We start from the raw sequence: 25,753 nt of genomic DNA, 5'->3' as shown, positions 1-25,753 counted from the left end.
CCCGACGAAGGACGGACTGTGTTCGTAAACATTTCTCCGCCCCCGCCTTTGCGTCGCTGTGCACGATCCGATACAAGTACAGACGATCATGTATTCGTTCGCCGTTCGCAATGCAACGAAGATTCATTCGCAGCGCCGAGATGCACGGTCTGTAGCCATTCGTCCAGTTAACGGAGGGTAGCGGTGAGTACATCACAATTGGACGGAGTTACTGTCTTGCAATTGGTTCAATCTTCATGACGCTGGGGGCGGAATCCAAGGGTCCGTCCCAGCGGCGATCCGAAGGGAAGCTGGACGGACCCATTTCATGCATACTATGAAGGTTCCTTTGACAACATCTACTCAGGGTTGGGCTTCCTTGGGAATGCTGGAACAACGCAGCCACTGCTCGTCTCGGACCACCGGTCATCACCAAGTATCCGGTCACCAACGTTCACTTCTTATGGCCCTATGGGGCAATACCCGCCATATTCTGCTCTCGGTTGCTCTCGGTTAGTCGGACCTCATTGGGCAGAACTGGGAACGTGGTATCGAACCCGTACACATTGTCCAGATAACAAGAGGAAGGCTTCGGTGATCAGAAGGATTTTGGACCCGGCGGTATGTTCACAGCCGTCAGACGTGGACGGGAAACGAGTTAATGTGTAGCATAGAGCTTGTCTACCTCGGGCATTGACGCGTTGAAATACTGGAGGACATTCTCTTTCTTGCGCTCTCGTTCCTCGCGCGCTCGCCACGGGGATGGTGCAGGGGGGTATGCGCTCCTCGCCTCACGACATCAAAGCGAAGACCTGCTGGCGGTGGCGATGCCGCTCAAATGCCGCGGTTGCCCGTAGCGACCTAGGCTCTCAATGCGCACAAAGATAGCAAGTAATTCCACGGCTCGAGATACGGGTTCTTCCGGCTGACCTTATGTACATGCCTGCCTAGCTCCAGTGCGCCTTTGCTCGTGGAATAGGCCAGCAGCCCATGCGATCTCGTCGTCTGTGATGCTGCCCACAGGTAGGCAGGTGGGAGTATACACATCCTTCGCATCGGCCCAAGTTGGTCACTCGTCTTACACGTAAGTTCAAATCCGCAGTCATCGCGAAATTCTCTTCGCTGACAGTCTCCCGTGAGCATTTGAATGTAGGCTCTTGCCGCATGTAGTCATCTGACCCGCAATTCTCTTTCTGACGCCACGTCTTCGACGCTAACCGCGCTTCTCACTCGGCGGTGGCGCCTTTTATAGTCAGTACTCCTGGGCCAATGTCTTCAAATGACGACGCTATCTCTTTCGGCAACCTGCGTGCTGCACAATAATCTATCTGACAGAGTCTGCAGACGCGCACAACCACTCAGCTATAGGCTGAACCTAGGCTGAAGGGACGGTACCGCATGTCATGCCGTGAAGTACGCTTGTACTATACATATGAGGAAAATTACTTCTCTGACAACTTTCTCCACAGGCGTTATGCACGGAGTCCAGCGAAGCGGAGAAGCGAGGTGTACCAATTGTAAACGTGCCGCACAGTAAGTTCCGCGAACTTGCTTGACTGCTAGGCGATGGTAAGTGATTTACTAGATGGGGCCTCACCAATAAGATAGCGCGGTATTGAAAACGGCATGCCTCCTTCGCGCATGTACTTTCAACGAAGGCGATCGTCGGGTAGTAGCGCACTGGTATCTCTCCCTGAAGGTAACACGGCTGCGAATAACGACCACCGCGCCCTTAGGCTGCTCTCGCATTTCCCCGTACCAACTCCTGACCGTCGACTGGCATGCATCGCATACTGAATCGATAGCAATAGCGCTTGGACAAACTCTCATAGTATGTAATGGTCCAGCGCTGCTCAGCTCGCAATGCTAATGTCATATCCTGTTTTGAAGACCACAACAATGTCGGACGTCTCGAATGTTTCTGACCGAAAAGTGTGACATATCGTACTGTGATTCACTTTCTTCTGGCAGGCACAACTCGCAGACAGCCCGGTTCCAACGGCTGCAGCAGGTCATTGATTACGCGCCGCAAACGCGTGTATCCAGGCCGAGAGGTGCCCTTCGAACCTTGCTTGCTGAAGACGGATCACCGATGGGATGCCCGCAGGGCCCGGCCACGTCCAGATGCATGGCGCTCAGGCTGGTCCCTTCACATCACTGATGTGAGAATGCAAATGCTCCTCGATGGCGGTAGGCTGGTCGCATTTCGCACGACGATCTGCACTGCACTGCGGTGGTTATTCTCTAGATGTGAAATTCCCGGAACTCGCGACCTCTTGTGCATGTGTCAACTGACCCGGGATCCTCGGTAATTCTTGCCTGTGCACACAGCTAGACGCAGCCCAGTACGTCGAGAACACTGGTGGCTTTGTTGCGGACGCACGCCCATAGCCCTGGAGCCGAGGGTTCGGCCTCCTGGGTATGGGTGGACAGAGTTCCTCGTTCCCATGCGGAACACGGAGGACCACGGCTAATGGGTACACGAGCGCAAAAAGTATCCTCCAACATTGAGTAGGCGAAGAGCGCACAGACACGCTCTCTGCGGTTGAGGTCCAATGCCGCTGACCGAGCGATTGGCTTAGACTTGACGTCCTCTGTGTCCCATACTTAATCATGGCCGCTAGTAAGGCCTCGCTGTGACTTACCGCAGTTAGTAACTTACACGGCTGACGACAACATACTACTAGTGCCTATGAAGTCTATTAGTAGGGTGGCGCATGAATGAAACCTCGACGGTGTCCGGATACAGCTACCTAGACAGCGAAGACTCCGTGCAACTACACACGCGTCTCGTTTGTTCAGAGGTAGCTCCTAAGCTTAGCGGATTGCACCGTGACGAGAATATATAAACAAGACAAGTTTCGTTGCTGCTGCAAGTCACATATGACCGTATCAGTGCCCTTTGAAGTGCCAATGGCTGCTTGCGCGCAATGCCTCGGATTGAAGTTGAATTCTTTGATTTGTGAACGACTAGCGGTGCGGCCCAAAACATGCGAAGCTTCTGGGAGCTTCGATCGATCGGGGATGGCGCGCGAGGCCGTAAAAGGCAGCAGGCGCGTCCTCCGCGTGCCACTCCTCTAGTCTTCCTCATCTAGCCTCCTTGACTGCAACTCATAGCCACCATGCCCGTCTGTACAAACAGGGGATGCGGCCAGGACTACGACCCGAATAACAACAAAGGCGACAGCTGCACATACCACCCAGGTGCACCAGTCTTCCACGAAGGGCTCAAGTCATGGTCGTGTTGCAAGGATGTGAACAAGCCCGTGCTCGATTTCGACGAGTTCATGAAGATCCCGGTTCGTCACAGCCAGCTTGAAACCAAGGTCCTCCCCGTATTCATCTCGCACAGGGATGTACGAACGGCCCGCACTCAGATGCCGCACCCAAAACCGACACTGCCAAGCCATCCAGCGGAGGCGCGAATCTCAAGATGACAGAGACCCAGGCAGGCGGGAAGGAGACATACTCTACTACGCTCGCCCCGCAGCAGATCGCGCTCTCATCCGTGGCACCAGCCCCCGTCGCCCCCGAGCCAGAGCAGGAGGAGGAAGATGACCTCAACGCGCCCGTCGCCCCCGACACGAATTGCAAACGGATTGGATGCAAGACAGTGTTCGAGAGTGACGAAGTAAATAGGAGGGGCGACGGGCCTGGAGCAACGTGTACGTACCATCCCAAGGCGGTAGGTACCTCCGCCTCGGTTCTCCTCAGTGGTGCACATTTTTACGAAGCTATGATCCGTGAAGCCGATCTTCCATGAGGGTAGCAAGGTATGTGCGAATAGCCTACAGAGCCAAGCAGGATCCTAGATCATACGGCAGGGTTACTTGTGCTGCAAACGTCGCGTGCTCGAGTTCGACGAATTTCTCAAGATCGAAGGCTGCAAAACCGGCCGACACTTGTTCGTGCCCAAGACCAAGGATACATCTGTACGTCACAATTACGCGGGTCATCGCAGTCCGTCGCTGACCTCAGACTCAGGCGGAGCAGTTCACGGAATGCCGCGTCGACCACTATCAGACTCCGGCGGACGTCCACGTCTCCGTATTTGCCAAACAAGCAGATAAGGAGCGGAGTATAGTCAAGATCGAGGAGAACTTCGTGAGTACCCCTGCTAGCTATCCTAGTCACCTTCCGGACATATTTGGTGACCGTGCGTTTTTAGATTCACCTCGACCTGTATCTCCCGGCGTCGAAGCGGTTCAGGAAGTCGATCGAGCTCTTCGGGCCTGTCGATCCGTCGGCATCGTCATTCAAATATTATGGCACAAAGGTTTGTCTTCTGCGAACCTTATGCTGCATGCACCGATGCACCGATGACATTGGCTCCAGATTGAGGTCAGCCTCAAGAAAGCGGATGCACGAAGCTGGCCAGTGCTCGAGAAATCGACGCGAGATCTGAGCAACATCAACATTACATTTGGTGTCGGTGGCAGGACGGGTACGATCGGCGCGAAGGAGATCATCTTAGACGACCAAAGCAAGGTCAAGGCAGCCCCGCTGCCACCGAAGGCGTAGCTGATACGAGGCGAAGTGGGATTAGACATTCAGTTCAGTAGGGATAGCGTGCTCTACAGGAATGTGTAGACTAGTCCGGACAATCAAGATGTGCCTGTAACTCTAAGCAAATGTTGTAGGAAGTGTTACAGAATGCCTGGCTTCTCTATTCGTACGAACGTCTGAACGATGTCTCCTTCGCGGAGATCGCTGAAGGATCCGAAAGCTATGCCGCACTCCGTGCCCTTGGAGACTTCGGTTACGTCCTTCTTGAACTGTTTCAGCGTCTCTATACGACCTGCGGAACATGTCAATACATCTCCCATGATGGCCCATGATCGACCTTCACGCACCTTCGTAAACTGCCTCCCCGTGGCGGATCACCCGCGCCATCTTCGTCTTCTCCACTAGGCCATTCAACACACGGCATCCCGCGACTTTCATGGTCTGTTTCGACTTGACATGAATGTCAAACAGCTGCAGCACGTTCGCCTCTCCCGTCACGCGCTTCTCGACGATCGGCGGGAGCAGCTCGATGACCTTCGCCGTCACGTCCTCCATCAGACGATAGATAATCGTCGAGGTGATCCATGGGACGTGCTGCGAGGCAGCTACGCTCTGGACGGGGCGAGGGACGCCGACCGAAAAGGCGACGATCAAGCCTGTGAACGGGAGGTCAATAAGGAATTCATATTATCCGTCAGACGACCATCGGCCGCACGCACCCCCCGCAGCCTTCGCCCTCATGACATCCGACTCGGTCACATCGCCTACGGCGGTCGCGATGATCTTGGTTCGCGCGATGTCGTTACCGATCCCCTGCAGCGCACCCGCGACGGCCTCTGCGCTACCACTAACGTCCGCTTTAATGATCAGTCGCAGCTCCTTCGGGCCGTCTTCCTTGCGATCCTCCTCGAGCTCTTTGCTGGCTTTAGTTGCAGCCGTTTCCTTCTCCTTCTGGTCCCTATCCTGCCGCCGTTGTTCGTTCAAGAGCTCGACGTCGCCCAGCGTGGCATTCAAATCGGCCATGCGCTCGCGATTTGCGAGCGCCTTCTTGATATCCGAGTCGCTGCCTTTGAGGACCTCGTCTCCTGCATTCGGCAGCACCTTCCAGCCTGAGACAGTAACGGCCATCCCGGGATACGCGACCTTCACGGGCTTCCCATTGGAATCATGGAGCAGGCGGACCTTGCCATTAGCGAGGCCAGCGATGATATGGTCAGTCGGCTTCAAACATCCTCGTAGGACCAAGACGGTAGCCACAGGTCTGAATAGATACTATCAATCCAACGTGGACCTTCCACAAATGACGGGCTTACCCAAGACCCTTCTGAACCTTGGACTCAATGACATAGCCTTGTACGAGACCTTCCCGCTCCGCCCGAAGATCTTGCATCTCCGCTAGGGCGGAAATGGTCTCGACGAGCTGGTCCAGCCCTTGCCCAGTGATTCCTGAGACCTGTACGGAGGGGATATCTCCGCCGAACGTCTCCAGCTGCACTCCCGCCGCCAACAGAGCAGTCTCTACCTTGCTCTGAGACGCGGAAAGTTTAGTATCATTGATCAACATATTTTTACTAAGTACCCACCGGTTCCACACCAGGCTTGTCGATCTTGTTGATAGCCACGACGACACTGACCTTCTCCTTGTTGATGAGCTCGATCACCTCGCGCGTTTGCGGCATGATGCCGTCGTCCGCCGCAACAACGAGGACGATAATGTCCGTCACGCCGGCACCACGGGCACGCATGGCTGAGAAAGCAGCGTGCCCTGGTGTGTCTAGGAACGTGATAGTTCGCGCATCGCCGCTGCTGCCACTGGCGGGCACGGGGACAGAGAAGGCACCGATATGCTGCGTGATACCACCCGCCTCGCCTTTTGCGACGGACGTGGACCGCAGCGTGTCCAGCAACGTCGTCTTACCATGGTCAACGTGCCCCATGATTGTCACTACGGGCGGACGGATGGGGAGAGTTGAGGGCTCAGGGTGAGAAGGCCTGTGTACACAGTGGGCATATGAATACCATGGATTGAAAATGAATGACGCACGGCGGGTATATGTCGAAGGCCGCTTCATCATCGACGACGGGGTTCCAGCCAAATTCCATGGCCAGAAGTGAAGCATACTCAGACGTCAGAACTTGAACTACTCGTCAGACCCGGGCTCACCAGCGATCATACAAGATGTACTCACGATAATCGTATGAAGCCTCCGCGTCCATGCCTACTCTTATCATTCTTCGGCGCAGAGTATCCGGCTTCACCTTCAGGAGCTTCGCGAAGTTGCCTACAGTCACCATTGTAGGAATGAAGAGATCTCGCTGAACAGCCCTAGGTTTGCGCTTGGTTAACTTTAGTTTCTTCCCTTTTGCCTTCGCCTGGACGTGTTGGCCATCACTGCGCGTACGAGACCGTCTTTCAAGAACGACGTCCTCTTCACCTTGCTTTAACCTCGACACCACCGAGCCTCGCTCCTTCTCTTTGTAACGGATGTTCCTCTCTACCCGGATTCTAGGCTTGGCTCGAGGGTCTTCGGAAACGAGGTCCACATCATCCTCCTCAATCTCCTCCTCTACCTTCTGCTCCTCGTGTGCAGCCTCAGTCAGCTGGACTGTGTCGGCCTCATCATCCTCTTGGTCCTCACGGTCTTCCTCCAAGACCTCGTCCTCGTCCTCGTCCTCCATCACAGCCTGAGCATCCTCCGACTCCCTCTTTATACGTTGTTTACTGAGGATGTTGCTTAATAATCCTGGGCGCCGCGAAGCCGTCGAGGGCGACTGCTGAGCACTCGGGCTTTTCCGCAGCTGCGAACGTACGAAATCGACAGTATCACCCATTCCATCGGGTCGACCTTTATGTGGAGCAGCATCCCTCTGATGAGGCGCTGTGTCCCTTGACGCGAGATGTGGAAGCACGTCTCGCTGTTGTTGACGAGGTTTCGGCAGTGGCAGTGGGCGCGATGCTGCCATGCCGAGAGGAATAGTGTCAAATTCATACTCCACAGTTCACTAATGAATGCATGACACGAACCAGCACCCGTTTTCTTCTCCCGAGATTCCGCAGGAGTGATGCGCCGAGCCCACGAACGGGCTTGCGGGGTAGAGCGGGAAGACGTCTCCTGAGGTTGCTGAAAGGTGTCTTCCTGGGGCGGTAGTCGTGGTAGGGCCCATGAGCGTGCTCGCGGGACAGCAGACTTTGACGAGGAGGCAGCAGGCGGGGCATCAGGACTCTGAGAAGGACCTGGCTCCGGCCTCGCCCACTTCCCTAGGGGTCTAGGCTAGCACTCCGTAAGCACAGTAGACATGAAAACCGGAGTACACCTACAGCAGGTTGAACAGCCGTGGAAGCAGTCCGGACGAGCGGACGCTTCATACGGACGGCACGGCGTGTGTGATGCATGGCTGTTACTGTAGCACGGCAATGCCTTGTGAACGAGCGGGCGATGGGTCTCTTCAGACTATTATAGAGCCATAGAGGAGAAAGGCGAGTGCACTGGACCGAGGGCCGCTGTGGCTGGTGGCGGACGCTGCAAATGCGACTTCCGCCGATCTCGCCGCTCCCTGCCAGCGCGCCGATCACGTGAACGGTGTAGGCGCGTCGCGTCGCGTGCCTTGCCGACTTCGTGCATCGTCATGTCACTTCGAGCGTAACTTACATTGGAATACACATATCCACTGCTCCTCATGACAGTGCTAGTCTCGGACTACGATAGCATATAAATATATCCAGACGGAATACAGTTGTGCGTGCACAATTAATGCTATCGTTCACTACCAGAACAGACACCGGTTCTCCGTAGGTGGATTCAGCTACACAAATTGGTTAGAATACGATAACACCCAGTGGATGGCGCTCACCTTCGCCTTGGCTGAGCAATTGAAAGCCGTCGCAAACTCTGGGATATTGAACACCGTGCCATCGACGCGGTATTGATTCGGCGAGTGCGGATCTGTGCGAACGCGGGCAACCTGTAACCCAGACAGCGTTGAGTATTGCTGTCGATGTAGTACAAGTGAGAAGCGAGCTTACCGCCGACTCGGTTTTTATGTTCCTTGCCCATCCGCGAGCAAATGAGATGAAGAACAATTGCTCTCTACCGCGTCCATCGAATCAGTATGGCAATGTAGATCGATACGCTCGGCCTTACCTCGTGAAGTTTAGTCCAGGGAGAAGGTATTCGCTGCCGTTGGCGAGACCAGAATCATACTGCGCCTTCCAAGCACGATAAGCTTGGATGACACCGGTGTCGCCGATGTTCTCCCCGGATGTGCTGTACCCCAGAATCAGACGATATGAGACAAAGTTACACCATTTACATACAGATTGCCCTACACAGAAGATGTCAGTTAGACAGGACATGCGAGCGATAAACATCTGAACACACATTGACGTGGATCTTACCGCCCTTGCCATCATCGATAGTGTACTCTGATCACCGTCATTATTTTACTGATAACCGTGATTTAAATGTAACACGAACCGGAATATTGCTTGACGATGCAGTCCTGCCTCTCTTTGAAGCCCTCGCTCGTAGCGTTCGTCCACCATTGCTCAAGCTTTCCCTGCTGATTGTACAGTCTTCCGGCGGAGTCGAACGCATGCTAGAAAACATGGTAAGACGTGCAGAGCTCCAGTATATTGACCAGTCGTACCGTGAGTTCATGCGCAGCCACCTGTCCGAACGAGCCATATGACATGTATCCGGGCCTAGAAGAGTCAATGCATTAATGTACATCTCACACCACCATCACACAAACTGACCAAACCCTGGAAAAGAACGGGGGCTGCAGGATTCCAGCGGGGAACACGATCTGGCGGATTTGTGGGTCAATACAACGTCAAGATGCGAATACACGAGCATACCTCATTTGCTGGCGGGTTGAAATACGCATTGACCGTCGACGGGTACATCTCCCAGGTCTCAGGGTCCCTCTGCTTGCCAAGCTTCTGCCATGTCAGGTACTCCTCATTCGCACTAACGACGCAAGGTCAAGCACAATTATGGAGATATGCATGGCAGACTTACTTGCTGCTGAGAATGTTCTCGAGGAAGGCCTCAGAATCGATATACACGCGCGAGTAATATGCAGTGATCGACGCGGGGTTCTCAGTGTCCGGAGATAGCGGATAGCCCACTTTCACGCGGATGGCGTCGGCCTACACATCGTTAGCCACGCTCGTGGATGAATATCTCGGCGTCTATACCTTCTCGGCGGCAGCAGTCGCGCTCTCCTCGTCCATCCACTCCACGTGTCCCAAAGAGCTCTTGAACGTCTCGATGATGTCTAAAATGGATCCATGAGTGTTGGTAAGAGCGCGATCATGAGCCTCCCCTCACCCTTGATGATCTGGGTGCCTTTCTTCTTCGAGTCGCCTGCAAACGTCTCGTTGACGAAATACCGACCAGTAGCAAAGCCCAAAGCCGCCTCCACATTCGTCGTGCAAAATTCCGCCCGGTCGCCTACGGCGCCTTTCTTCAAGCCCTTCAGGCGCTCCTCTAAGCTACGCACGGCCTTCCACGCCTCTGTGTCATACCCGAGGTATGGTGCCAGCGCGAGGGCCGCACGCGTCACGAGGTAGCCTTCCAATGTCTCGGCAGTCGTCTCATTGAGAATGGCTGACAAGGACGACGGGTACGTCACAGACGTCAGGATGACGGTGTTCGGGAAGTTGCGCGGAGTAAATGCTGCGAAGTACTCCGGGAAATCGATCTGAGGGAGCTGCGCCGTGAGGTTGTCAACTGGGACAGGGTTGTAGGTCGCAATGGGGTCTTGGAACAGGATGTCACTACAATGTGGTCAGCATGTAACGGACGAACCGCTATGTAGGATGCTCACAGGTCCAGACTGGCATTGGCAATGGCCTTTTCGAACTTGATGATATCCTTCGCCACCTTGTGAGCCTTCTCGGGATCCATAGGTTCGGGCTCATCGTCATCGCCGTCGTGGTCGCCATCGTCATCGCCGCCCCATGGCGGCCAAGGCCAAGGTGGCCATACGCGCAAGCGCTCTTGGTAGACAACTTCGCCACTTACAGGCATGGAGACTTCGCGACTACCGATGTATTCTTCTTCCTCCGCGAGAGTAACAAGAAGGCGCTCAAGGACCTCTTGGTAAAGGTCGACGAAAGACTCCTCTTCGTAGTATTCCTAACCACGCATCCCTCAGTCAGTATTGAACTGAACAAGTATTGTTTAGATCTTCCAACTGACCTTGGAAGGGAGGCCAAGCTCGGGCTGACTGAACCAGAGTGTCATGAAGTTGGGGTCAGTGCCGACGTCGCCCTCGATATCAGCAGAGAATAGACCGTCGATACCCCGAGTGTGAAGATAAGCAATGGCCGCCGTCAGCCCAGTCACCTTCCTCTCCAGAACCCGGGCTGCCTTGGCGTCGACTGTAGTAGTTTGGCCGTAAAGCAACCTCCTGATCTTGTACGTGACAGTCGCTAGAGGCTCAGAGCCAAGCTCGTCCAACTTATCCTCATCCATGCAGGACGCATATAGACCACGTAGCTTCTTCATGAGCTGCTCGTCATGCGACGTAGTTAGCGTGGACGGTGAGACGTATGCATCGGATGTGAGAATCTCCTGAAGCACCCTGCGATTCTGTTGCGCAAGGGCTTCGAAGTTGCCATAGACACCCTTGTCAGATGGAATTGGGTGCGTCTTCAGCCAGCCACCATCTGTTGGGTACTTCACTACTAGCCACTGGATATACACAGGGGCAAGACGCACTGGCGAAGTCATAGAAGTTCTCACAGGGATCTTGGCTAATGTCCAACGAGGAGAGGATTGACGACGACAGAATGATGCAGTCTGAAGACAGGCATGTAGGCTACACGGGCCACGGGTGAGGCGAGTCGAGCGGGAAGCCCAAAGTGCACGCACCTCCTCCGGAGGACCGGTCGGCACAGGGCCAGGTACACTCACCGTGCTCGTCGAAACGGACGTAGAGGTCGCGGTCTGTGTCTGAGTCTGCGTCTGAGTCTGAGTCGCAGTCCCGTAGACTGTGGACGTGACTGTGACGGGCGAGTCGCCGCCATGGCCCGTGTTAAGCTTATGTTGCGCGCCGGCGAACAGACCGATGAAGACGGAGCTCAATAGCAAGAACAATAGGGCGACCACAAGTAGCACTTTAGTGAGCGGTGTCAATGGCTCCTGCAAGATAGACATGAAGGATGATTGCGGAGGCTGTTCGTCAGCGTCGGGGTGGTCTACATCCTGTAGGAGCGGGGCGGTTTCTGTGGGGAGAAAGGAGGTCACGTCGGGCAAGTTCATCTTGAGCAGGATACAGGACAACTCTAACCTTCGTCCGTAGACGGCCTCGCGTCGCGAGTGTCCGCCATTGTCGAAGAAAGGGCGGAATGAGTGCCTCGAGGGCAAGAAGACGGAGGGAGAGTGGCCACTGGGCGTGGTCGCCGCACTCTCTCACTCACGTCGGAAGCGCGGCTCTATCACATGACCGCACCACAACGGGCAACATTAACGCGTGAACGCGCTGCGCGTCGCGTCATTCCGCTGCTCAAGTTGTAAGTACGCGTCTTCGATACATGTTTCAGCGTACCCAGAGCCTAAGGTTCTTGTGACATAGCAGACCGAACATGTACATATCGTTCTATAGACACAGAGAAAACCTTGCCCACCGATTTCATACTGAACTTGGTACATTATCAAATGTTGGTCAGCCGTGTTAGGGTTCCCCTCCCCAGGGCTTCCCATAACTCCTCGCAAGGTAGAATGTCATTGACTCGCTGCAATACTCAAATCCTTGCAGTCCGGTACACCCGTGACTCCCAGAAGTCTATGGTCTAGTCCCCGCCTCCGGAGAAGGACCAGAGGCCAACTCCGGGTCTGCAGAACAAGATTCAGGTATTCTGTACTGGGCCAAAGAGACGACTCGAGCGGAACTCACCCCCCTCCTGAAGAATGATGGGAGAAATAGTCAAAGTCAACATTAACTATGCATGACGGCATGAGTGACGCAGGCTCTCGTCCTAGGTTAACTTAGAGGCAGTGCACATACCGGACATCGCCAATACAAGCTGACAGCGTTGCAATCAGTAATCTATATACTCCACGGGCAAGGATAATTACAGGCTTACAGCTCTTTCCTCGAGATTGAGGTCACGAACGACATACGGCGCCTGCGGCGTAGGGTCCTCCGGATCTGGTGGGAGAGAACTGAAGCGGACGAAGTACTGGCCTTGGCATGGAGTCAGATGACACGGCTCATGCAAGGGCTTCGACACCTTCAATACACACCAGTATCAGTGAACAGCTACGCGGTTGGTTAGTACAGCATGCTACCGGAGTGTCCTGAAGTGGGACATTACCTCACGTCCGAATCCTCTAAAGGCACGACGAATGCTTGCAATTTCTTGTACCCGCGCATCTCGGAGGAAGAAATCCCACGCAAGGAAACCTTCGTCTATTTTGGCGAGCTGTGTGAAGACCTCGATATCTGGTTCCGGCTGCGCTTCGGACGCGACCGAGAGAATACGTTGGGTGCTCTCCCTTTCATCAATGAGCCAGGATTACAACACGGCTCGTACGGAACCGACCTGAGGAACAAGTCATATCGTCTACGCCACGGATGCCATGATTGCTGCACCTCGCCAAAGGTATCGAGCACAGGTTCACCTTCGGGTGTGTACGTATTGTAGTCTTTGAGCCGTTGAACGAACATCCGCGAGTTTATCCATGCAAACGGACGACGGACCTATATCATCGTGCATACATAAGTCAAGAAATGGCAGCAGACGAGAGATACGGACCCAGAGAACGGGTGTCCCGTAGGGATCCATGACGACTGCACGGAATGGCCGATGCGTGCGGAATATCTGACGCCCAAAGGCTGCGAAGAGTCCGCGCGGTTCTTCAGCAATGTAACCCAGAACTTCGTCCTTCGTGTTAGCTGTGTACGATCTGAGTAACCCTGTGCCCCGTATAACGATGACAATGGTACTCACTGATGACATAACGGTTGGTCTGTTCAAATCCCATGAAGATGTTTAGCATTTCTATCTGCCTGAACGAATGGTTGCGAAGAGCTGCACTCGCTCAGGGGGTGCTACCATAGTACTGCACCAACTCACCTTGTAACAACCAGCTCCTCGTGTCCTAGCAGAAGTCTCTTCAGCCCGTCCTCCGGATCGCTGAAGGGACCTCGTTGACTCTCGTCCCAGAGAGGGGACTCCTCTGACGAGGGCCGGTCCTCGTATGAGGAGCCCTTGAATTCATTCGGATCCCTTGACGATGATGCTCGCAGCGGAGTAACTCGAGGGCGTTGCCTACTCGCCCCGGTGCCCCGTTCGGGAAACCTGGAGAGGGCGTACGCGCGACTCGAGACAAGCGGTCGCAAAACGGATGGAGTTCGAGGCAGATTGAGCAGCAGACTCGTTGACCTTGCAAGAGCCGTCATTGTAGCGTACGGGGTACAGGAGCTAGCATGAGTAGCGTAGGGGGCGGAGGCAAGCTCAAGTGCGCGCACGCGCGGCAGCCGGCGTACATGCCCTCGGAGTCTCAGCCACATGCACGACGTCTTCGATCGGCGAGTCCCCGCGCTTCGCCGGCAAGCGAGTCGCAAGTCGTCTTTCACAAACACACCTGCGTTGGCAGATGCTCCGTCCTCCAGCGACACAGCGGCCCTCGCTCCATCTTCTGGGCCGCTCGCGTCCTCGCCTATGCTCGCCTACTGCCATTCGCAGGCCTGCGCCTCAGGCACGCACCCTCTTCGGGTGGTTCAGGAGATCCAAAGCTGCGCAGGCGAAAAAGGACCCCATCCCGGTGCTCAGTCAGGATGACCTTTTCCACCCGTTCTCAAAGTCGCCGTTCCCTGCACTTCGAGCTCGTGGAGAGGCGATTCAGAAGCTCGCACCGTGTCCTGTATGCGCTGCAGAAGCGAAAGGTGCCAACGGCTCGCATATCCACACGCACGCCCAGCCGAAGGCGGTCAAATTCGAATGCCCCGATTGTGGATGGCCGACACATTGCTCAGAGGAGCATTGGAGCATGGATACAGAACACAAAAAGTACTGCTCAAGGTTGAGGGAGGCGAACGAAGATGAGCATGATTTGCGGAGTGGTCGGAGAATGCGGGAATTCGAGCTACCAGGTGCGGCATACTCTAATACTGAACCGTATCATGAGTTTCATTTCCAATGTGTCACAGGTCCTCAGGACTCCGAGGCAGCTATTTCTTTTGCCAACTGGGATGTCTACTGGTACACCCGAAACTTCCCGTCTATGGACACGGATCGGGCACGGCGACATGCGAGCAAGCTACTCAGCTACCCAATTACAATCGGCTCCGTCTTACATCAGTTCAGTGGATTGACATTGCGCAATCAACGGCTTACGCCCGAGGGCAGTCGTTCTTTAGCTGGTGGGTATCTCATGGCTATGAATCCGGCACGACATTGACAGTTCTCAGCTCTGCGGACTACACTGCATGTTCCTCCTGGGGCACCGGAAGTGGAGGCTGCGGCTGCATTAAAGCCGCAGGCACGAATCTTCATCCTGGGTGCTCGGGCGGAATCATCGTTACCGCCACATGTCTGGGAGCAGCTCTGTCTACTCTTCCCCTCTGCGCTGTTCCACCTCTATTTCATTGGTCCTCAAGTCTCACTACCAAGACCCGCGAGTGAGCTGAAGAAACCAACCAACAAGCCGCAGCAGCCAAGCTCGGAAGGACAGCAGTCATCATCAACAGCCTCTTCCTCGGAGAGTACGTCGCAGGCGGGGGAGAAGCCTGCAGACGAGAAGCCGGCAGACGAGAAGCCTGTCTACGTGCCGAACATCTACGAGCCTCCTACTCCGGCTCCGATCGCCCGACTGAAGCGCACCAGGGAGTCGATCAAGGAATACGGCGTCCCTTCGTACACTGTTCCCTACACGCCGCAGCTTACCATCACCGGCATGCAAGCGACGTACATGGACGTGCACGCACATTTCCAGGAGTCCTACGACCCATACACCGATTGCTTCGTCCTATTCTCGCCTGGGCTTGGATTCCCATCGCCAAACTCGACATCAGAGGTCACCGGAGAGCCTTTGCTGCAGATCGCTTCGCCGACGGAGTGGGGCCCAGTCATCCCCTTGCTGCTCGCGAGCAAATGCCCCATCTTCGTGACTGGCTTCTCTCCTGCGGATGTGGAGAGGGACGTGAAGTCACTCTCGACCGCCCCTGAGGTCGCCGGCGAGTTTGACTGGGTGATTACACCGGGGCCGAACGCCTTTGGGAGCGAGAAGTGGGAGGTAGCAGACTTCGATCCTCGCGTCATGATCAAGACGAACTGGGGTATCTGGGGCATCCGAGGGAAGAGGAGGGACGTGCAGGAGTCGAGGAAGTGGTTCTTCTAGACATCGCAGTACACACTTTAATGCTACTGTATAGCATAGCATCCGTCATTCTACGCTACCTTACTCCTCAGTCCTCTTGACCATTATGAAGTAACTCAGTGAGCGTCTCTCTGAGTCCCAGCCACAGACGCGGTTGATCACGTGTGTCGCGTTTGTCGCGTTGACCGTGGCGCGTTTAACGAACTCACGAACTCCTTCCACCTCGCCGGCCCGACCTTGGGGGCGACTGCTGGCATCGCATATTCTGCGCCCTACACCCTGCGTCAACCCGCAGTGACGAGTACTCGACACACTCAATGGTCTATTTGCCCCCACCACATCTTGCGTCAGAGACGCGTCCTTCCTATGGCGAGACCTACGCGAGGATCCTTGCCACCCATCGTCGCTCCCCCACCACCTCCGCATCGTCCGTCATCATCCTCGTCGCTCCCGATGTCGACGCGCTTTGTGCAGCTCAGATGCTGGCTGAGCTCTTCAAGCAGGACGACGTCATGTACCGAATCATCCCTGTCTCTGGGCATGCCGAGCTTGAGCATATGAAAGACGAGCTTGCCACCTATTCCGACGTAAGTTTTTACACTTTCAGACGTCAAACGGATCAGTAAGAAGCACGACCCTGATTGTGTTCTTCCAGCTACACACCTTGATCCTCCTTAACATGGGTTCCATCCTCGAGCTGCCCTCCCCAGACTGGTTCGGCGACTTCGATCCACGGTTGACAGTGCATGTCATCGACTCATCAAGACCTCAAAACTTGCCGAATTTATTTGGGGGCGGAGAAAATGGTGAGCGGATCATCGTCTGGGACGACGGCGGAGCAGAGCATCTGCAGGAGGAGAGGAAAGCATGGGAGGCCCTCACTGTAAGTCTCGACCGCGGTCTCATCCGGACCAAAGAAGGCTCAATGACTGTGGATGATATCAGTATGAACCGGAGCCCGACTCTGACGAGGACGAGTCAGACTTTGGCTCGGAAGAAGACGAGGAGTCGCCAGAAGAGGATGAGGATGAGGAGGCATACGAAGGCGGGAGTCCCTCTGGGCGCAAACGAAGATCACTAGGCGAAGGTGATTCTTCCAGAAAGCGACGCAGGCTTGAGGCGAGTGTGCGGTCGATATATGGGTGAGCGCACGCTTACACTGACTTACAGCGCCGCTCGGCTCGTATGTCAAGAGAACTTCGAGCGGAGTACTCAGCCCGGATAGGGAAGCATTATATGTCCGGGACGTGGCATGGCCAAAGCGCCTCCGGTACGATATATATATTGGCCACTGTGCTAGAGCGCGTCGACAACGACCTCCTATGGTGCGTCTCCTTAGTGTCGATCCCATCATGCTATCTCACAGCCCGCATCACCAGGCTAGCAATACTGGGCCTTACATACGACTACTCGACCTCCCGAATATCGCGAGATGACTACGACAAATACCATTCGATCTATTACGACGAAGTCGCACGTCTCAATCCCCCTCCACCTGCATCTGCCGCCGCGGACTACGACTTCAAGCCGCAAAACCCCGACGATACGTCCGTATATGCCTCAGACGAGCTACGATTCACGATGTTCCGCCACTGGAATCTATACGATGCGATGTATCATTCTTATTATGTAGCTAGTAAACTCGGCATTTGGAAGGAGCGGGGGAAGAAGCGACTGACGGGATTGCTCGCGAAGATGGGGTAAGTGTCGAGCACCGGCTTGCGTGTTCCCAGGCACTTTGCTGATGCGTTCCGACGGGCAGTTTCTCAATACCAGAGACACAGCAGCCGTACTCCCACATGGCAAAAGACCTGAAGCTCTCCTTGCGCCACAAGCTCGACCAGATCGCCCCGGAATACGGCCTCGTCGAGCTCTCATATCCCTCCTTCACGCGCTGCTACGGCTACAGGTCACTGCCTCTCTCCGCCGCCGACGCTGTGGAGGCAGTCTCCGCGCTGCTCGATGTAGCCGGCGGCGTGCGGATGGAGATCGAGGTAGAAGGTGCGCGTAATGGCGGTGAGTGGTTCGGCGGAGGCCACGTGTGGAACGGCGGGAGGCAAGGTAGGCGAAGAGACGAGGAGCGGGAGAACATCCCGCCGGGCGGCGCTGCGAGCGTCGTGAAGACATCGAACGCGCTCGCGACCATCGACGGGAAAGAAGACGGGGATGGCGCAGAGCTGCAGTGGTGGGTGAAGAACTTCTGGACTGCGTTCGATGCGCTGAACGAGTAAGCATCTCGTTTCGCATCTGTCTATGCCTCTTTTCCATTCTGTCATAGAGAGGCGGTGTTGTTCATAGCTAATGCGTGTTCTAGTATCGTTCGGCTACGGGAGGCACTTCCTCTCTCCATGGCGCTCCACCGCGCGATTATGCGCCAGGGTTCATCCATCATCGACAAGCACGACATCCGCACACTGCGTGGGCACCGTGTCGTCGTCCTCTCACAAGGTCCGGATCTTGCCCTCTTCGCACACCCCGGTGTGCTCTCCCGCCTTGCGCTCTGGCTCGTCGAGGCGCTTCGCGATCGCCTGCAGGGCACCCAGGTGGCATTCTCGCGGAGCAAACGGAAGAGCCTGCCATTGGTGCTTGCGTGCATGAATGAGAAGGAAGGAACGTACATTGTCGTGGGTGTCATGGGTGCCCTGGATTTTGGTGACGTCCGGAAGAAGTATGTATCACTGGCACTGCAGCGGCATGACGATGGCTGACGGTGACATGCTGTCTAGTGAGTTTGGTCTCGCCTTCCTGGACGCAAGGGAACGGTGTAATGCGCGGACGCGTCACGGTTCGTTTGACACGAGCGTTCTGGAGATTCAGAAGGACGACCTCAAGGTCTTCCTCGAGACGTTGTGCGAGCGGCATTGATGCCACTGCGAGGATAGCGACGTCGATTGCCCAGATGTTGGCCATGCCTGAGCCGTATGTATTGAGTAGTCCGTGGTTATAATGTGCACTCGTGTGTTTCTTGGCTTCATGCATATTCATTGCTTTCTAACCTAGCAATATATAGAGCGTGTGCAACTTCCCAACTCAGTACATTCTAAAACAAGATGTCTGCTCCGCCCCTACAGAGAATACACTTCCGACATTTGACTCGCTCCAACTTTTTCCGAAACCGCGGTGAGCAACACAGTTAGAGGACGCCTTTCGTGCTGGGGACATCGCTGCCGCCGGTCCTCTCGATTGCTTGGCGGATAGCCAGTGCCAACGCCTTGAAGGCGGACTCGGCCCTGCACAGACTAGTCAGGCGGATGCTAACAGCGCATGGTACTGCTGAGGGACCCACCGGTGGTGATCGTTGTCCCCGCGCAGGACATCAACGTGAAGGGTGACGCCGGCTGCTATTGAAAACGAGTAGAAGATGTGTGGGAACATCTCGGTGGAAAGGTCGCCAATTTTCTCCCGCTTTAGGCCAAGGTCAGTGAAGCAGTACGGTCTCGAGCAGATGTCGATGACCGCGCGTGAGAGTGCCTGAAAGCCCCGGTCAGAATTAAAACGAGAGAGAACAAGGCCAAGACAATCACTTCGTCGAGCGGGGCGAACCCTGTGCCATATCTGCGGATGCCGCGCACTTCACCCAAGGCCTGCTTGAATGCGGTGCCCAGAGCGATCGCGCTGTCCTGTGCAGGCGAACGACGTTAAGTTGCGCTGCACAGACACCGTGGGGGACTACATATCTGCAGTGTGGTGATCGTCTATCCAGAGGTCGCCCTTGCATGACATCGTCAGGGACATGCCAGAATGCTTCGCAAGGGCATGGTACATCTACATAGCGCGCCAGCATCAGAACGACTGAAGCACCTGTGCCGACGAAACGGCAGAGCGCAGGACGTACATGGTCCAGGAACCCAATCCCGGTCGAGATTTGGATCTCTTGCGCATTGCCGGAGCCTGGCTGACAGTCGAGGTTGATGAAGACCTCGATCTGTGTCTCGTTCGTCTTCCTCTCCAGCTTCGCGGTTCTTGCGGCCATTTTTCTAGAGCAGTTTGTCTAAACTATGTACCAGCTAGAGACTCGGAGTGCAGAGCTTGCCAGTCTTCCTGAAGCGCTGAGTCAATCCACGCCGGCTGTGTTCCTAGTTACCGCTTTTGGGCAACTATGATGGCCAGTCGGCATTGCACGGCCCGGCCATGGGAGAGCCACAACGGCGGCGCAAGTTCATCCCGACCAAACCACTTGGGCCTCGGCCGCAGGTCGTGCTCGCCATCACTACTATTGTACGCATATCCGGTGAATACGTTGACGTCTGTTTGGCATCTCACACATGCGCATCAGGCGTCTGCGCCGTTCCAGATATGTTTGACATTCGACGCTTGGTTACCACCCGTTTCAGGTTCGTGACGGTCAGCCTCATAATTCGCTTCAGCTGCTGACCTTCAAATTGCTAAGAACCTCTCTGCATCACCGGCCTGGGCAACTGTTTGTCGCCCCTGTGTGTATGCAAAGATTGACTACTGCAACCTGTGTCACCGTTTTCTCATACTCGTACAAGCAACCTGTGAGCAGAGTACTTAATACTCCTACCGGCCAGGCGGAGCGAAGCGAAGCAGTCCCTTGTTGCTAATACCGTCGTAGGCCAGGCTCGCATGACGACAGTGAGTCTGTAATAGCTTGATATCTGATACTAGCATCCTCGTTTCTGCGGCACCGAGTGTCATATGCGACCGGTGTGTCTGTCAGTCAATTTCAGATCCGCTGGTTTTACGGCTCAGATCGACGTTCGTCATAGTCTAGACCAGCTGAGCACGTCGATGGGCGGCAAGACGTGGAAGGGGTGCTGTTGCCATGTGAGTCACTACTGTTGTGAGCTGTTGTGAGGCGGGATGCAAACCCACATGGATGATACCAAGCAAACCTCGTCGCATGTGCCGGAGGGTTCTCGGATAGGGGCTCTCGGGACAGACTGGGTCGGGTGACATCATGTACCATCGACGAGCGCTGCCAATGCGCGAACGCGGGGAATCGCACAAATTCATGCTACTCATCTCGAGCCCCCGCGAACTTACGCTGATTGGACGTACGATGCAGTACGTCGGCGTCCTTCAATTTGATGCTCAGTGGTACTTACTGGGTATTTATCAGGTCGGGTGCGATCCCGCAAAGACATGCCGTCCGGATCGACCTTCGTGGCAACGGCAATAAACCAGCCTAACTACGCGCCGCAGCCAATCTGCGATCGCGATCGGAGCCAGTGACTGCATTGACAGATCGCGAACGGGAGATGGTTCACTCGGTCTTGTCCGTCTTTGTGCAGCAATCTCGGGGTGCATCCAAGGTGCATCCAGAGCCCCCGCATCGTGAGCTGTGCACGCGTTCATGTTGTGTGACCTCTCGGCGTTGTGAGCACAGAACGGCGTGGCAGGATTTGCTGAAAACCAGTTGCCACCGTCATCCTGCAGCATATCGAACGGAGCCTTTATCCCCCTATACGCCGAGCATCGCGGACAGGTACATACGGGCGGCTGTCCACATGAACGACATTCCGCTCAGCTTCGCCGGCGAACTCTTTGCCTTCGCCGAGAGGTCAGAACGCGGCCTCGGCACGTCGCTAGGTGCCATAAGAATAGGTGCGTAATTCAGACCATTGGCGGATGTAACTCGTCGAAAGAAACCTCTGATCGATGCATGTCATTGCGGATAGACTATATGTTGATGCATGCCATTGGAATAGACCAATGGCCGATGTATGCCTTTGAAATAGACCACGGTCGATGCGTGCCATTGAAATGAAATGCATTCAATGCTGCTGGTCGGTAACTATAATGGGGTAGTTTACCCCGCGGATCTTGTGCACACAGAGCACGGCTGCGATCGCAGGCAGATCATTCTTCCTAAGCATGAAGAAGCACGAACAACGCCCAACCCCAGTCTTGCTTAGCATCGATGGTTACACCGAGGTACCGCTCCGCCCTTCCGTGCCTGAGCAGATGCCCCGAACGTGGCTGGACGACGGGGGGCTAAAATCGTATCAGCTTCTCCACGGCGTCAGAGACTGGCCTAGCAGATACGTTCTCGGCGCAGCTTCAGCGCAAACCTTCCACTCTTTTAACTGACACTGCGTGTCCCCGCGAACGCCTCTGGACAGGATCCACCTCGCCCGACGGTCGACACGTTCCTTGCCCACCCGGGTCTCAAGCCCTCGTCCGCGCGATCCAAGCAGCGCACAAAACCATGACGCAACCGTCCATCATCAGCGTCAACCTGGTCACCGTAGCTCTGGAGAGCTTGCTCTATGGCATCTTCCTCACCTTGACCTCGACCTCGTTCTACATTCTCATCAACCGCGCATTGAGCCAGCAGTCGAGCCATGGAAGGTCCGGATGCTCGTCCCTCTTCACCCCGGTGATGTTCGGGACCATAGCTATCACCCTCACCGTCAGCGCTGTGAGTATCACGCCTACAATTTGCAGCGAGGCGTCTAACGGGTCTATAAAGCACTGGGTCATGACCGTCGTTCGCCTCTTCGACGCCTTCGTGAATTTCGAGCAGGGGCAAGCGGCATTGCTATACTACGCGGATCTCGCCCTCACCACAGAGATAATCAAGACTGCGTTTGTCGTTACAACGCTCATCATATCTGACATCCTACTGGTCAGTAGAACAGCACGTCATAGTGGACCCCGTACACTCACATCGCGCATGCGTCGTTGCAGGTCTATCGGTTATGGACGGTCTGGGGCTATAATTATTACGTCATTATAATACCCTCCCTCACCGTACTTGGTTTGTCAAGTGAGTTGTCCGGACACCTTTCCGAGCACGAAGCTGATTAAACGTGCCCGGCACCTCAGTCGCGGGTCCAGGTGTAATATACCAGCTCTCCCAGCTCAATGCCACCAGCTCGGTGTTCGTAACAGAGGTCAACCGCTGGATCTCAGCAGACTACGCGTGCACGTTCGTGTGAGTACCGGCTCGCACACGCAGTTAATCCTGATCTGATCGGTCCCACTATCCAGTACCAACGTCTACAGCACATGTAAGATATCCGCTTCTCATCCTGTAGGATTCGAGACTCATTGTTAGTGCAGTTGGGATTGCTTGGAAGGTATGGCATGTACGCTCACCAGGCGGCAAATCGTATGGCGGTGGGAACCTTCAGGTAAGCACCTCTGAGAACAATGTACATGCATGGCCTGTAACGAGCTTCCGGTATAGCGTGTACTCGCCATGATAGTTGAGAGTGCTGCTCTGTACACGTACGTCGTCCAGCATTCTCTCCGCTTTCGAGTCAAGCATGACCATTCCCCCGTAGCTCATACGCCGTCTTCTTCTTCGTCGCCTACCAAGTCAACAATAACATACAGTTCACCGCGATCGACACGCTCTGCCCCATTGCCGGGATCGCCTTCACGATGATCAATGTCCGCGTCGGCCTCGGGTGGGGCCAGCGCGCACACCAGTCCTCGCAGATCTCCTCAGCCGGGATTGCATCGAGACGCGCTGCGGAGCAGTCATTCGCCATGCGTCCCGTGGCGGTCGACATTTCTCAGGTCGTGCACAAGGAGGACGACATGGGGCAGCCTGTCAAGATACGGACGAACGACTACAGCGTCTGAGCGGTCGTGTCTCGCGTTATACCGGCACTTGTTGGGGTGGAGGGCTTCTTGTAGAACCTTACTGTATGTATGTTACACAGCACGACTTCGTGCGGCGGACCTGTAATCCCAGCGCGTAATTTGCGTAGTTTGCGTACCGGTGAGCTTCTGCGGCGCGCGCAGATCGTCACGTCCCGCAGGCCATCTACAGCGGACCGACAAACGGCCCTCTTCCCTCGGCCTTCACATCCATAACCCTCCACAGACCACAGCCCTTCCCATCGTTCTGCGCGCCGGCGTAACAGGTCCACCAATACTTGGCGACCATGTCCCTGCGGGCACCGCCCGAACCAGCTTCGGCCTGATCTGTGCCTGTGTTACAGTTGGCAACATCACCGGTCCCCGAGGAGTCGTGTTTCCCTGGCAACGGCGCGGTGTAACGGTTCTTCATATCCGGACGCAGGATGCACGGCACCCCGCACTTGCAGCGCGGGGTCGTCTGGGCACGGAAGTCTGGGCGGTAGAAACGAAAGGTGACGTTGATCCGCGCGTTGGACGCGTCGCCCCTTGCCGAGGAACGAAAGCCGGGCAGCTTGTCCACGTCATTGCGCAGTTCAGGAGGGGGAGGGAAAGGCGGATAGAAGAGGTCAAGGCTACTCTGCGGTGGGATGGAATGCTTGTAGCGCTCTTGAGTGGATGAGTGCATGATCATCAGCTAAAGTGACATTACATAGTGAGCATTGGGTGGACAGAGACCAGATTAATAAATCCGCACAGAATTATGGGTGAGGGGAACATTGAAGGTACGGGCACTTCGCTCATCTTTCTCGCCAGTAGGTATGACCTCACGTAGTCGGAACATCCTGCTCGTCCCTTGTCACGCAGTTAGTCTCGAGCCACCCTGACGACAATGGACGAAGTTGTTGCCTACATACCTAAGCTCAGACTAGCGATAGTCGGATATGGACCGAGGTACGTCAGTTGGTCTGAGTGCGGCCCCACGCTCTCCTTGGCACCCTCGTAGCAGTTGGATGCCGCGACGTTCGCTCGCCATAGGACGTGGTCAGCCGTTCCATTCTCGTCGTGATCGACCTCGCCAGCCCATTCGAGAGGGTAACGCTGGCGTTTGTGCATCTCCGCGTTGACGACCCTCTCGATGATCTGACATGCTTCCTCCAGTGCCGGGGGGAACGGATCAGGTGGTCCCGTCGTGCGCCCGTTATACCTAACTATCATTCAGAGCGGCTAAACCGGCGAGTGGCATGACGCATACCAGTATTGGGCGGCCTCCTGCATGTCAAGGGAACCCTTCTCTGCGGAAGCTTGTTCTGGCCGCCTCACGAAGAAGGACGTTCGATGTGGACTCTCGACTACACGATCGAAGAGCCACCATTTGTTGCGCTGCCAGCCATCACTCATAGAGAGCATGGTGTAGAAGAGCCTATGGATATATATATGGTTAGTAGGTACACTTCAGAGCCCGTCACGGGAGGCCAACTATAGATCGAACACCTCTAGTCTATCTTGACAGTGGCCCGAGACGGGAAGGTAAACCGGAACATACCTGCACGCAAGCTCCGGGGGCAAGATGGATGGGTGATATGTACATGGTGTATGCTCCTCCACAAGGATAGGCGTTCCCAACGTAAGCGGAGGAAGCTGGGCTGACTTCTTGGGAGCCTCTTTGGAGTTCGGGGGACGCAGTAGAGTCATGAATTCATCATTCGTGACGTTCCTTCTCTTCAGCGGAGACTCAGGTCCAGGATGTGATGGCGAGCCATCTGTCTCAATGACAGTCTCAGGGCCCTTATTAGTCGGCGAGGATAACCGGGTGAGCGAAGGTCCAGGAGAACCACGACTGTCTAGAGGTCTTTTCGAAGAGAATGAAGAGGATATTACAGAGTCACTGGAGCGCCTGGTTGTGTTGGTATGTCCTATTGTCCGTGGCTCGGAGCTGCTGGAGGTGCCGCTAGAACGGGGTTTGGAAGGCGACCCTCCAAGCCATTCGTCTAGCCCCGCCGTTCGCTTCCGCTTCCTTCCAGGTATGGATGAGGTCCTGCTTCCTACCCTCTCTTTGAGTAGTTGGAATGCCTTGTCCACGTCACCGTCACACTCGGTAAGCGCGTCCAGTAACATGGCTTGGTCGGGCACAGAGGGCCCGAGGAGACTGGCCAGCATCGCGAGCAGGATCTCGGTGTCCATGACCATATAGTACTAGACAAATGGACGGCAGAAATGATTTAGCGCGTCGGGCTTGTTTGTGGAAGCAGGAAGTGGCCGCTGAGAGGGAGCGTATAGCATTGCACCAGCTCGACGCGGTCGCGGGCGGACGAGCGTCGAGCGCCATGCCAGACGCGATCGCAGTCACGATCACGTGCGCATCTCTTTATGGCAAGTCT

At 55.4% G+C, this 25,753-nt stretch overlaps 9 protein-coding genes across 9 annotated transcripts; 4 read left to right on the top strand and 5 right to left on the bottom strand.

The window, feature by feature from the left end:
* Nucleotides 1–3,101: 3,101 nt before the first annotated feature.
* On the top strand, nucleotides 3,102–4,500 carry C8Q71DRAFT_853243 (chord-domain-containing protein; the record flags this gene model as incomplete). Its single annotated transcript, XM_047926919.1, has 7 exons — nucleotides 3,102–3,278; nucleotides 3,332–3,664; nucleotides 3,729–3,752; nucleotides 3,804–3,911; nucleotides 3,964–4,083; nucleotides 4,148–4,255; nucleotides 4,315–4,500. The coding sequence occupies 7 exons, from the start codon at nucleotides 3,102–3,104 to the stop codon at nucleotides 4,498–4,500; spliced, it is 1,056 nt and encodes a 351-aa protein (XP_047783763.1).
* A 125-nt stretch (nucleotides 4,501–4,625) lies between these two features.
* On the bottom strand, nucleotides 4,626–6,717 carry C8Q71DRAFT_699812 (initiation factor 2; the record flags this gene model as incomplete). The annotated part of the gene is made up of 7 exons (XM_047920087.1): nucleotides 4,626–4,777; nucleotides 4,833–5,141; nucleotides 5,205–5,746; nucleotides 5,799–6,013; nucleotides 6,069–6,477; nucleotides 6,530–6,620; nucleotides 6,675–6,717. The coding sequence occupies 7 exons, from the start codon at nucleotides 6,715–6,717 to the stop codon at nucleotides 4,626–4,628; spliced, it is 1,761 nt and encodes a 586-aa protein (XP_047783762.1).
* Nucleotides 6,718–8,149: 1,432 nt separating this feature from the next.
* C8Q71DRAFT_734052 (Metalloprotease) lies at nucleotides 8,150–11,807 on the bottom strand. Its single transcript, XM_047922381.1, has 17 exons — nucleotides 11,367–11,807; nucleotides 11,214–11,313; nucleotides 10,692–11,161; nucleotides 10,318–10,628; nucleotides 9,819–10,267; nucleotides 9,686–9,765; nucleotides 9,507–9,637; nucleotides 9,344–9,455; nucleotides 9,242–9,291; nucleotides 9,133–9,187; nucleotides 8,961–9,081; nucleotides 8,865–8,908; nucleotides 8,801–8,808; nucleotides 8,628–8,750; nucleotides 8,510–8,573; nucleotides 8,338–8,448; nucleotides 8,150–8,289 (listed from the first exon to the last, which is right to left on the bottom strand). Exons 1-17 carry the CDS (start codon nucleotides 11,754–11,756, stop codon nucleotides 8,251–8,253), a joined length of 2,658 nt encoding a protein of 885 aa, XP_047783761.1. The 5' UTR covers nucleotides 11,757–11,807; the 3' UTR covers nucleotides 8,150–8,250.
* A 193-nt stretch (nucleotides 11,808–12,000) lies between these two features.
* On the bottom strand, nucleotides 12,001–14,044 carry C8Q71DRAFT_734044 (Scramblase-domain-containing protein). Its single transcript, XM_047922380.1, has 10 exons — nucleotides 13,574–14,044; nucleotides 13,448–13,506; nucleotides 13,253–13,392; nucleotides 13,040–13,197; nucleotides 12,812–12,992; nucleotides 12,741–12,756; nucleotides 12,581–12,681; nucleotides 12,502–12,520; nucleotides 12,391–12,436; nucleotides 12,001–12,329 (listed from the first exon to the last, which is right to left on the bottom strand). Exons 1-10 carry the CDS (start codon nucleotides 14,008–14,010, stop codon nucleotides 12,287–12,289), a joined length of 1,200 nt encoding a protein of 399 aa, XP_047783760.1. The 5' UTR covers nucleotides 14,011–14,044; the 3' UTR covers nucleotides 12,001–12,286.
* C8Q71DRAFT_827460 (zinc-finger of mitochondrial splicing suppressor 51-domain-containing protein) lies at nucleotides 14,045–15,983 on the top strand. The gene is made up of 3 exons (XM_047926315.1): nucleotides 14,045–14,592; nucleotides 14,650–14,862; nucleotides 14,911–15,983. The coding sequence occupies exons 1-3, from the start codon at nucleotides 14,097–14,099 to the stop codon at nucleotides 15,837–15,839; spliced, it is 1,638 nt and encodes a 545-aa protein (XP_047783759.1). The 5' UTR covers nucleotides 14,045–14,096; the 3' UTR covers nucleotides 15,840–15,983.
* A 54-nt stretch (nucleotides 15,984–16,037) lies between these two features.
* C8Q71DRAFT_734040 (CDC45 family) lies at nucleotides 16,038–18,775 on the top strand. The gene is made up of 8 exons (XM_047922379.1): nucleotides 16,038–16,405; nucleotides 16,474–16,701; nucleotides 16,764–16,937; nucleotides 16,989–17,143; nucleotides 17,198–17,518; nucleotides 17,581–18,045; nucleotides 18,133–18,486; nucleotides 18,545–18,775. Exons 1-8 carry the CDS (start codon nucleotides 16,136–16,138, stop codon nucleotides 18,681–18,683), a joined length of 2,106 nt encoding a protein of 701 aa, XP_047783758.1. The 5' UTR covers nucleotides 16,038–16,135; the 3' UTR covers nucleotides 18,684–18,775.
* A 176-nt stretch (nucleotides 18,776–18,951) lies between these two features.
* C8Q71DRAFT_699303 (IGPD-domain-containing protein) lies at nucleotides 18,952–19,791 on the bottom strand (the record flags this gene model as incomplete). The annotated part of the gene is made up of 5 exons (XM_047920061.1): nucleotides 18,952–19,048; nucleotides 19,105–19,289; nucleotides 19,343–19,433; nucleotides 19,489–19,583; nucleotides 19,654–19,791. 5 exons carry the CDS (start codon nucleotides 19,789–19,791, stop codon nucleotides 18,952–18,954), a joined length of 606 nt encoding a protein of 201 aa, XP_047783757.1.
* A 2,054-nt stretch (nucleotides 19,792–21,845) lies between these two features.
* Nucleotides 21,846–23,467, top strand: C8Q71DRAFT_216452 (uncharacterized protein). The gene is made up of 8 exons (XM_047917074.1): nucleotides 21,846–22,203; nucleotides 22,255–22,410; nucleotides 22,473–22,551; nucleotides 22,611–22,719; nucleotides 22,776–22,795; nucleotides 22,848–22,918; nucleotides 22,975–23,015; nucleotides 23,072–23,467. Exons 1-8 carry the CDS (start codon nucleotides 21,991–21,993, stop codon nucleotides 23,373–23,375), a joined length of 993 nt encoding a protein of 330 aa, XP_047783756.1. The 5' UTR covers nucleotides 21,846–21,990; the 3' UTR covers nucleotides 23,376–23,467.
* A 92-nt stretch (nucleotides 23,468–23,559) lies between these two features.
* On the bottom strand, nucleotides 23,560–25,067 carry C8Q71DRAFT_698764 (uncharacterized protein; the record flags this gene model as incomplete). The annotated part of the gene is made up of 6 exons (XM_047920034.1): nucleotides 23,560–23,715; nucleotides 23,746–24,069; nucleotides 24,130–24,227; nucleotides 24,290–24,579; nucleotides 24,622–24,795; nucleotides 24,919–25,067. 6 exons carry the CDS (start codon nucleotides 25,065–25,067, stop codon nucleotides 23,560–23,562), a joined length of 1,191 nt encoding a protein of 396 aa, XP_047783755.1.
* Nucleotides 25,068–25,753: the final 686 nt, after the last annotated feature.

This window comes from Rhodofomes roseus, assembly GCF_022264815.1.
Source record: "Rhodofomes roseus strain CIRM-BRFM 1785 chromosome Unknown C8Q71scaffold_2, whole genome shotgun sequence".
NCBI classification, from domain to species: Eukaryota; Fungi; Basidiomycota; class Agaricomycetes; order Polyporales; family Fomitopsidaceae; genus Rhodofomes; species Rhodofomes roseus.
This window is presented reverse-complemented; position numbering and strand designations above follow the sequence as displayed.

What these genes read in the sequence shown, in the direction of transcription:
- C8Q71DRAFT_734052 (XM_047922381.1), bottom strand. Translation starts at nt 11,756, where the DNA reads ATGAACTTGCCCGACGTGACCTCCTTTCTCCCCACAGAAACCGCCCCG. An exon ending in TCAACCCGCCAGCAAATGAG is followed by an intron (nt 9,292 to 9,343) that starts GTATGCTCGTGT and finishes CAAATCCGCCAG; the next exon opens with ATCGTGTTCCCCGCTGGAAT. An exon ending in CATCGTCAAGCAATATTCCG is followed by an intron (nt 8,909 to 8,960) that starts GTTCGTGTTACA and finishes GACGGTGATCAG; the next exon opens with AGTACACTATCGATGATGGC.
- C8Q71DRAFT_734044 (XM_047922380.1), bottom strand. Translation starts at nt 14,010, where the DNA reads ATGTGGCTGAGACTCCGAGGGCATGTACGCCGGCTGCCGCGCGTGCGC. An exon ending in ACGGGACACCCGTTCTCTGG is followed by an intron (nt 13,198 to 13,252) that starts GTCCGTATCTCT and finishes ACGATGATATAG; the next exon opens with GTCCGTCGTCCGTTTGCATG. An exon ending in CATCATTCTTCAGGAGGGGG is followed by an intron (nt 12,330 to 12,390) that starts GTGAGTTCCGCT and finishes CTTGTTCTGCAG; the next exon opens with ACCCGGAGTTGGCCTCTGGT.
- C8Q71DRAFT_827460 (XM_047926315.1), top strand. Translation starts at nt 14,097, where the DNA reads ATGCTCCGTCCTCCAGCGACACAGCGGCCCTCGCTCCATCTTCTGGGC. An exon ending in GCGGGAATTCGAGCTACCAG is followed by an intron (nt 14,593 to 14,649) that starts GTGCGGCATACT and finishes AATGTGTCACAG; the next exon opens with GTCCTCAGGACTCCGAGGCA. An exon ending in GGGCAGTCGTTCTTTAGCTG is followed by an intron (nt 14,863 to 14,910) that starts GTGGGTATCTCA and finishes GACAGTTCTCAG; the next exon opens with CTCTGCGGACTACACTGCAT.
- C8Q71DRAFT_734040 (XM_047922379.1), top strand. Translation starts at nt 16,136, where the DNA reads ATGGTCTATTTGCCCCCACCACATCTTGCGTCAGAGACGCGTCCTTCC. An exon ending in GAAAGCGACGCAGGCTTGAG is followed by an intron (nt 16,938 to 16,988) that starts GCGAGTGTGCGG and finishes ACTGACTTACAG; the next exon opens with CGCCGCTCGGCTCGTATGTC. An exon ending in GTCGACAACGACCTCCTATG is followed by an intron (nt 17,144 to 17,197) that starts GTGCGTCTCCTT and finishes CCGCATCACCAG; the next exon opens with GCTAGCAATACTGGGCCTTA.
- C8Q71DRAFT_216452 (XM_047917074.1), top strand. Translation starts at nt 21,991, where the DNA reads ATGACGCAACCGTCCATCATCAGCGTCAACCTGGTCACCGTAGCTCTG. An exon ending in TCACCCTCACCGTCAGCGCT is followed by an intron (nt 22,204 to 22,254) that starts GTGAGTATCACG and finishes GGGTCTATAAAG; the next exon opens with CACTGGGTCATGACCGTCGT. An exon ending in GAGAGTGCTGCTCTGTACAC is followed by an intron (nt 23,016 to 23,071) that starts GTACGTCGTCCA and finishes ATTCCCCCGTAG; the next exon opens with CTCATACGCCGTCTTCTTCT.